The 9882-nt window shown below is 36.8% G+C and overlaps 1 protein-coding gene and 1 pseudogene across 1 annotated transcript; both read right to left on the bottom strand.

Annotated features, from left to right (window-relative positions):
• Nucleotides 1–8646, bottom strand: part of LOC114540396 — a 72633-nt pseudogene extending 63987 nt beyond the window's left edge.
• On the bottom strand, nucleotides 4229–9882 carry LOC114540395. Its single transcript, XM_028560586.1, has 3 exons — nucleotides 9670–9882; nucleotides 4589–5053; nucleotides 4229–4503 (listed from the first exon to the last, which is right to left on the bottom strand). The coding sequence occupies exons 1-3, from the start codon at nucleotides 9863–9865 to the stop codon at nucleotides 4316–4318; spliced, it is 849 nt and encodes a 282-aa protein (XP_028416387.1). The 5' UTR covers nucleotides 9866–9882; the 3' UTR covers nucleotides 4229–4315.

The following is a 9882-nucleotide window of genomic DNA, read 5'->3' as shown; positions in this document are numbered from 1 at the left end:
ATACGTAGGGTTTGTCCATTGGACAGTCCCAGACGTTACGTGCTCTGATTATGAAAGAGGACAGGTTGATCCACCCCACCTGGTGCCAGCTCTCCAGCGAATTTCTCGCTGGGCAAGCACGTGATTACCTATCATTACTCCGTACAAACGCAACGGCACGATTGTTGAATTTAAATGTTTCGTTAATTTGAATATCGTCCGTAAGTGATTGAGTCGTGCATTTTGTAATTCATACTGAATTCGTGCGAAATTTTCATTAATATTATAAATTGCACTTGGCCCTACATGTCTCATGGGCGTGGGGTGATATAAATGACAACCCTCAATAATTGTCAGTTTTAAAAAGTTGCTAAAAACGGGACGAGGATTATAAGTTCAGGACGTTTAAATGACGAAGTTGAATTGCTTATCACAATAATTTTGACTATATTTCTCCCATTTAGGCTGTCAATGTCCCTGCCGCGAACAGTTTACTCACAAATTGTATGGCCGGGTCTGACAGAAACTTCAGTTAGTTGGTCAGAACCTAAACTCAATCAGTGCCCAACGACACCAAGCTTATCTAATCCGAATTCAACCCGCAGTGGATGGTTCTCTGTCGGTAATCACACGCGTTCCTACAACTACACGTACAGCGGCAAAAATCAAACATTTAGCATCTATTGTACATTGTCATGTGAGAATTGTTGTCAAAGGTATGCATGTTTATAGCTTTGATTAAGTTGCTTTGACAGTCTCTAACATAAAGTCTGTTTTACCTTATAAAGGTTAGCTACAGTCCGTAATGTAAACCAACGCTTTGTTTACATTTTAAATCCGTATATTTCCTAACTGAATATCAAGCATTTTTAGAATATTTGACATGCACGCTTTTACATGAATAGGAGTGAGAGTTTATGTTCAGAAATATTCAAAACATGCGACACTACTCATTGTTATGAACAGAACACATGCCAGTGTAACCCCCTTTAATTCGTAATTATATACATACAGGATGCATAAAAAAGTTTACACTTAGACTAAAGGCGATTCTCCATAAGCGCGCTTTGTTTTTCAAACCCGTCAGGGTCGCATGGACAGAATTTCAAAGCCCGCTTCGCCCGCGCGGGTGAAGCGCACGGTAAAGGAGAATCGCCTTAATCGCACGCATTGCTGGGACGAATTAAGATCTAGGTTCGGACACCTACACTGCGCTAAAAGGTTGTGAAGAATAGTGTTTTGGCAAATTAAATACTTTGCGCACAAAAATGGCTGACTAAAAAAATGTCAGTTTAACTGAAACATGAAATATGTTTTGTCACTTATTGAAGACTCAGACATTTTGTTCAGGTGTGAGTGACCGCGCGAAGTTAAAAGATTGAGTATTTTGCGTTTTAACTGTTAAAACTGATTTTCAGAAAATTATGATGATAAAGTTAGTTATAGTTAAAAGGTTTGCTATATTTTCAAACCCATAATAATTTTACTCGTTTTCTCTCTAAAGGTGTTTTAGAACCATGCAAACAGATATGGGAGAGTCAAAGGTATGACTATGAGTCAGAATATAAATGAAATTGGCAAAAGATGTGGAACAAGAAAAACAAAAGGAGTATATCTTTATAACTGAAATACGGCTTTTTTTTATTTTTGGTTCCTCCATGCCCAGTTAATCACTTTAAAAGCCCCGTTTACACTGCACTCAATTTCTTGGAAACGGCTATAATTGGCATGCACCTGTGCCCAATTTCATTAGTGCTCAGGCTACCAATAAAAAGGCTGGGCACGGGTGAAATAGGTACGGGTACCCATTTTAGCCGTGTCGTGCCGAAAAATTGAATGTAGTGTAAACGGGTTAAAGATAACAGAGGAAAAAATCTCTCACAGCTATGGCGTGTATCAATTGCTTAGAGTATTCTGAAATTACGCATCGCGACCGCAATTTTTTTAAATTATAGATCTTTCTTAACTCTAGGTCCTTCCGCTATACATTTAATGTTGATACGCACAAAGAAATTATAGTGGAGCAATGCCTTCACAATAGACTGTGAGAAGGTCTTGGTGTTGAAGGAGTGAATAATTGAGAGCTTTTAGTCCACGACGACGTATCGACAAAAGTACTTTCCTAGCTTTTTCGTTCAATAATTATATATTCCTGCGTATAACGATAGAGGGGAGTTGGGGACGTTATAGCTGCGCATTTTTTTGCTGCGAGGCACAGACCCACCAGCAAGGATGACTTGACGCAAGTGGTCGACGAATGCTGGCTGAGAGGTATTGAACGTGCAACATTAAAAAACCTATGGAATTAATGCCGGAAACAATAAAAGCCGTTTCAAGAGGAAAAAAGAGGGATACTAAGAACTGACATGTAATGCATGTTTGCACATTAACATAGCTACGTTAAATGAATATCATAACATCCCATAGTTGTTGAGCACCAAGTATTTTTCAGTTTACTTATTTACTTTTTTCTAGTTCACTTATCGGTAAGAATATCGGTAAGAATATTAATCTGTAGAATATTAATATATGCTGCTAAAACAATGAAATACAGTCACTGGACTGAAACACTTGCCTCCTACATATATATAAATATATATATATATATATATATATATATATATATATATATATATATATATATATATATGTATATTGTTCTATGACGTATTGACTATATTACAGTTCTGTGCTTTTAAATCTCGCGCGGTCCCTACGGCCTCATACGAACCGCCCGCGTAGCCAATCATATTCCAGGAAACGCTAATGCTAATTATTAGCAATGTTCTTTAATTAAGACGCCCTGAAAATCCGTTTCGTTCAAGTTAGCAATCAATGCAAGGAGCATATTTCCATTACCGACAAGATTAATAATACCTCATGCGGCTAGGGTGTATAAAAAAAACAATTAATATCTTCTTGGCAAATGTGCGCGGAAAGTTGGTGAAACTTAATGCAAACGTTATTAGTGTTTAAATTAACATGACATTTATTCTATTTTCTCTTTAGAAAAAGAAAGAAAAGTTGTTTTGGTTTTTGATTTTCTCATCTGTTGATTACAGTGCCGTCAGCTAATGATTTTTAACATGACATTTTTAGGAGATAAAAAAATCTTTTTCAACAAATAGGTAATTTTTTAACTAAAGAAAAAATGAGTGGAAACATATAATTTTAATAAAAATTCTTTATGAAAAGTTATAAACAAGCATGAGTATGAAATAGAATGTAGCTACGTTCATTGAGAACATTTTAAACAATACCGTTTACTTGTGTCTTTCAATTCAAAATTATTTTTATTTCAAACGTCTTTTTTATTTTACGAAGTTGGAATGATACTGCACAGTGGCAGTTGTAGTGACAAATCGCATTGCCAAGTTAGATCGTGAACGTTAAATTAACTCACTAGTATAACCTTTTTAATGAAACGTTATGCCAAATGTAGACACTAGCTTTCCCCAAAGGTTTTAAATAGTTGCTCTCTAGCTGTTCGCGTTAATGCTGCATGCATGAATAGAGGTCCTCTACCTGGCCCGTATCCTTCAGTATGCTTTAGCCGTTTCAAAGATCTCTTTTTCACATTGCTCAAAATATCTTCATTATCCTTGGAATCTTTTTTCTTGTTGATTTCGCTGTTTCTTTCTTAGTATTCGTAATTGATCGTAACGAAAAAGATAGCGGCATGTACATTTTACCAGAATGCATTGCGGGCATTAAGAATGATTGAGTAAAAAAAGGTGGCAAGAAAAACATCTAATGCCGTGAAATTTTAACAGAGCAAAGAAAATACCTTCCTGTTTTATGGCTATCCGTTAAAAGACGTCAGTTCGCTTTTTTAAACGATTTCCGCCTGCAATACATTCTGGTAAAATGTACATCCGCCATTTTTTTTGTTATGGTCAATTCTATACATCTTCTTTAATCAGTTAATTTTCAAAATTTTACCGTCAATTACCGTAACAAATTGAATGTCTGCTCGACTAGAATTGTAAAACTGCAAACCCTCATCCATGTTTCAGATAGTTTCATGCTGTCCTTTTTCAGGCTTTATGCTACAAACGCTGTATAGCGAAAACGTAAACCAAAAGAGATAACCATTATTATTTAAGACATTTTCCGATAGCATTTTCTATACGGAGTTGTTATTCCTATGACCAGAAAAGAACACTAGGATATAGGGCACTGTAATATTATAAATCCTATTATGGATGTTGAAAACGAAGAAAAATTAATGCAATTAACAAAATTTTGTAATGCAGAAAAAAGTTTATTTATTTCGTAATCATCGTTTACAATTTAAGAAGGTAATTAGACCATTTAGTTAAAGCAAATTTGTTCATCATTTAACCATGCACTTCACAGTAATATAGGCATGTTTGCTCTGATCCCGGTAGGCATTACTTGCAAATCGAAAGTCACGACCTTGGATATTTTCTCTTGTATCTCGTAACAGTAATCCATGATTTGAACCAGAACATTTCCAATCGCTGACTTGCTTTGTCACGTCAAGTGTAAACCATTGGCGACCTAAGGAAATCAAAGTATAAGATAAATGAAACGAACTTTTAAACTGCATACGAAACAAACTGCTGCATGATCTTTGAATTCTAACCTTGATTCGCTGACACCAAAGTAGAAGAGAGTGTAACTGGGTCTGCATCTGTGCCAAGATTCAGCCATCTCGCGTCCCAATTCCAAAAATATTTCCTTCTCGAGCTTGTCGCTTGGGACTCAGACCATGATTTTAGTACAGTGTGGGCTACAATGCGTCGGGTTACATCAGGGAGTTGTCGTAAGTAGCTTGCCTTGTGTGCATACACGAAATATAGATGAAGAGTTGCCTCCAAAGGTACGATACACTGTCCGGGAATGTTCTGGAACTTCATTAAACTTCTTTTCAAAGGAAATCCAGGGTGAGTGCCAACAAGTAAGAATTGAAGGTAGTTGAAATTGCTTCCGGCGCGTTCCAATGTCACATCTTCAGTTACTTTAAGAGTGTATGTGGTTGTACGCTGAGCTGAGAATGCAGAAAAGGCAAGCGAAAGGATGAATAGGTGTACCGCCGTGCTCATCGTGTCTAGAATACAGAAGAAACAAAATTCTAGTAAATTCTAGTGGAATGCGGTAAACAACATAAGAAATTATTTTATAATATAATATTTCTAGTGCGCGCGTGCTGATTGGTCGAGAAGCGTGTTTCCATTTAACAAATACATAACATTGAACCGTTGTCTGATCAGTTATAGATACACGATATGACATCATTTGTGATAAGAACAAAACAAAGTGCCCCGAAGCCGCCGTTCTTGTTCCCAATATTTTTGATCAAATTACTGTTGATTTTTGTAAATACGAATCTTTATTCTTGTTCAAAATGTATAACAGCGGTCAATGATATCAAGATACTTCATTAACAACCCCAAGCAAGCTTCGCGTAAGTCAAATACGTGATTATATAGTTGTGCGATAAACTACGTTTTGTGAAACGCAGGTAAAGCGTGTAGTTAACTAATCATTAATAATAATGGTAATTGCACTCAGTCTGAGAGGAGTGCAATTTGGAAAGAAATCAAACGCGTGATTACAAAATCGATTTGTAACTCAAGTTTGATTTCACACTAAAATTGCACGACACGAAATGCAATTTCCACTTTATTATATTCATTTTGAAATCATACAAAAAAGTAAACGATTCTAAACTATTTTTGTTGAAAAAACCGTAAACGGTGTGAAATTGAGTAATTTTCATCTATTTTTGTCAAGAAATTTTGCGGGGCATTTAAAAGTTCAAAATAATAAAATTTTGTGCCATTTTCCCTTGTATTTTGATTGGATAGTTACACTGAAATACTAAATCTGATTGGTTATTGTGCTGCAGAGCTTCAATCCTATTGGCCTGTTGCGGTCGATCCGACTCGACCGATAGAAACCGTAGCTATAGACGACCGCAAGGGAAAAATACCTTCGCCGTGGCCGTTCGCTTCCAAACGAACTTGGCGGAATGTACCATTATTATTGCTAAAAATGAGCGGATAATAATAATAACCTTATGCAGCTAGGGTGTATAACCAAAATTTATTTACTATTAATGATCTTTTAGACAAATGCGCGCGGAAAGTTTGTGAAACTTAATGCAAGCGTTGTTAGTGCTTAATGCCCCGATTACATGAACCGGGCTAGCCCGATATTATCCCAAGCAATTTTTGACGTTTCAATTATATAGACATGCAAAGTTTCAGCCCGGCTTACCGGGCTGGCCCAGTTATGTCAACCGCGCTAGCCCGTCTTGCCGGGATGAAAGTTCGCATGTAATCGTTTCAGCCCGGCAAACCGGGCTGGGAATTCGTCAACGTATGCACAGTGTTACAAACATGCATAAACAACAATGGCTTCGGCGTTTGCTAAATTCTCTTCGTTTGTTAAATTTCAGCCCGGCAAAATTTACTTATATAATCTCTTGCTAAATTTCAGGGCTAGCCCGGTTTGCTGCATTATATCTTCAAAACCAGTACTTTTATGGACTCTTCCAGCAATTAAGTATTGTTAAAAATTTGAACTTTAAAATATCAAAAGAGTACAAAATATTCAAAGGAAAAGACCGAACGTCGAATGTTATTTTTCTTGTTTCGTAGTGTCAGTGACATTTATTCCACCAAAATTCAAATTACACTTTAACTCAGGAACCCTTTATGAGCGATGTGTAATATAACCTTCCACGGTTGTTTCTGGAAAGGGAGGAATATTGTTTCCAACATCCTGGTGATTTTAGGATTGAGCTCACTCACTACATTCACCAATAACACCTCTCCCACCCCTGGCCCTCTCTCTCTCACCCCTGGCCCTACCATCCCGTCCTCTATGGGTAGATGTCTCAGAAGGGGACCCAACCTTCCCCATAATTTGGGAACGGCCGTTTTCAACATTATCTTCCCCCAAATCACCATCTCCTCCCAGATTGACATCATCGTCTTCCCTAGGTCCACTAAAAAAAGACAAAAAAGAATCATTAATATACAGTTCCATTGTGCCCAAACCATGTCACCAATCCCAGTACGAAGCATTATGCTTATACACTTTCAAAAGGTTCATATACCCCTGATTTCTATCGCAAAATGCGTTAGAATTCTCACAAATCTACCATATTTCAAGAGTCCTTTATATATTCGTCTTATTTGAAAAAATATATTACATTATAAGTCAACTATCAAACTTTTGCTGAACAAAAAGTCTACTCGTATTACGCGGGGTCATATTTCTCTAGATTTGCGGCAATATAAGAGGAAATTTTGTAGTTTTTTGCTTCTTGCCGTTTCTGCATGCTTTTTGCTCGAGGGACTCTGCGTCAGGTATTGTCATTCTCTCTTGTCGCGCAAAGGGGAAATATGATTCTTACTTAACATCGAATGGCCTCCACTCGTCATACTTTTTACTGTAGCCTTTATAGTGAATTCGCACCAAATTCCGTGCCTTATTGACTTCTGTTACTTCTACCTCATACAAAATGTTATCCTTTTTAACCTTTTTTACAACTTCAGCACTCGAGGAAACGCCAGACTCATATATTAAACGCTTTGGCGGACGCGAATCGCGCCTTGGTCTGTCTAACATGTTTGCTTTTAATACTACGCAAAAATTACGCAATTTTTGCATCGGCGGGGGCTTGGCACTACTTGGTAGCAAATGTTCAAAATCATGGCAAAAAGTTTGATATCAAAGAGTAAAGGCCTGGTCTATACTTATAGATGCGTTGTATGTAAATTTTTCATTCAGCCATGATGCGACAAATATCTGTCCGCTAAAGATGTGTAAATACTTGCCTTCGATCACTATCGGAATCTTCCAAAAGGTGGTTCAAGTAATTAATATTTTTCATCCGTGAATAAGCCATCGTTGATTTTCATCATAGATCTGCTCTAAAACCTCCCAAGTTTCATAGCCATGTTAGCAGTATGAGTACAAGCAAAAATGTAAATGCGTCACTTCGTGCGCGCGTCAAATCTTGCTGTAAACCAGGGCGCTTATATAGTAAATAATACTATATAAGCGCCCTGCTGTAAACTTATGAAATTCACGTAATTCCAGAGCATTATTATGTAACAATGTTGTGATCAACATCTGATACGCTTTGTTGTGAATACATGCGTTTCGGTTTCAAAACACTATAAATCACTCCAATAGTAACATAAACACAAAAAATTTAGCATATCCCACATTTTCAAACTTTCTTATCAAAATGGCAGTAATGTGTTCCACACTTAAAGCTATTAAAATTACGTATTTTTAGAAATTCAATGTCTTCGGTCATGTACTAGACAAAGCCACACAGCCACATGCAGGCTAATTATTATTCCAAGTACATTAACATGAGAAATACGCTTATATACCGTCGTACTTGTTTACTTCTGCTACCGTTGATTTAATCAATATAGTTAAAAAGTTATAGTTATAAACATGTTTTGTGCAGCTAAATTATAAGCTCTAGATCTATAACTATATAAAGGAATAAATGGTACTACACCTTTACGCTAAACAATGAAAAAGTCTTGTTCTTGCAGGAATGAATAATTGACCGCTGTTAGTCTACGACGACGCAACGACAAAAGTGCTTTCCCAACTTTGTTACCAAATTTATACCCCTGCGTACCGATAGGGGCCAACTGAAACGGATGCTATATAGCTGCGCAGTTTGCTGAAACGCAAGGTCATAGATGATGTGCATTTTTTTTGCTGAAACGGAAAGTATAGCTGTTCTTTTTTTTGCTGAAACGGAAGGTATAGATCATTTGCTGGAAAGTAATGTATAGCTGCGCATTTTTTTGCTGAAACGAAAGGTTATTGTGTTCATTTTTTTGCTGAAACGAAAGGTATTTATAGATGTGCATTTTTTTGCTGAAACGGGATTAAGATATAGATAGATAAGCTATAGAGACGCAAGTGTTTACTATAAGTATTTACGTAGGTATCTATGGTCTATCGCATTCCATTTCATCAACACGCACCTCATAATTTAGTTCCGGCGTCTGTGGACTCTCGTGCAAAAAAGAACTGCAAGAGGCTCAAAACTGGTTCCCATATTTATATATATATAGACCGTGAGAAAGTCTTGGTTTGAGTGAATAATTCAGAGCTGTTAGTCTACGACGACGTATCGACACAAACACTTTCCTAACTTTTTCATTCAATTATATATTCCTGCGTAACGATAGATGCGTGTTGATTTTGAACAGAATTGAACCTTCTAGTCTTCATAGCTTACTCCGGACAAAAGTTAATCAATATTTATGTACCCAGTTTGAAATGAGATTTGAAAAAAATGCACTCATATTTGAAGCTAGTGCGTGGATCCTTTGAGTGAATTAAAAACTTTAAGCTTTAAATTAGAACTTTTATAACGACCAATAAGAGGATTTTAACATAAACGGGCTGTCGGTCATGTACTAGACAAAGCCTCACAGCCTCAGGTTATTTATTATTCCAAGTACATGAGAAATGGGCGCTTTGTGTTTATACTGAGTCACCAGATCTTTCGGTCCATGCAATGAATAGTGTAAGCTTGTATACCCTCGTACTTGTTTACTTCTGCTGCCATTGACTTAATCCGAATATAGTTTAATAATTTCCAATGTTTTGCATGTGCAGCTAAATTATAAGCTCTAGATCTATAACTATATAAAGGAATAAATGGTACTACACCTTTACGCCAGGCAGTGAGAAAGTCTTGTTCTTGAAGGAATGAATAATTGACAGCTGTTAGTCTACGACGATGTAACGACAAAAGTGCTTTCCCAACTTTGTCATCAAATTTTATACCCCTGCGTACCGATAAGCGCCAACTGAAACAGATGCTATATAGCTGAGCATTTTTCCTGGAACAGAAGGTATAGATCATGGATGTGCTGAAGCGTA

Source organism: Dendronephthya gigantea, unplaced genomic scaffold (assembly GCF_004324835.1).
Source record: "Dendronephthya gigantea isolate DGI-Jeju-01 unplaced genomic scaffold, DenGig_1.0 000233F, whole genome shotgun sequence".
In the NCBI taxonomy this organism is placed as follows: Eukaryota; Metazoa; Cnidaria; class Anthozoa; order Malacalcyonacea; family Nephtheidae; genus Dendronephthya; species Dendronephthya gigantea.
The sequence above is the reverse complement of the archived record's forward strand: the minus strand, read 5'-3'. Positions and strand labels throughout refer to the sequence as shown.

Excerpts from the sequence above, each read along its gene's own strand:
- LOC114540395 (XM_028560586.1), bottom strand. The coding sequence starts at position 9,865 with ATGATCTATACCTTCTGTTCCAGGAAAAATGCTCAGCTATATAGCATC. Across the intron at positions 5,054-9,669 it reads TCTCACTGCCTGGCGTAAAG|ACACGATGAGCACGGCGGTA; the intron begins GTGTAGTACCAT and ends TCTGTATTCTAG. Across the intron at positions 4,504-4,588 it reads TTTGGTGTCAGCGAATCAAG|GTCGCCAATGGTTTACACTT; the intron begins GTTAGAATTCAA and ends TGATTTCCTTAG.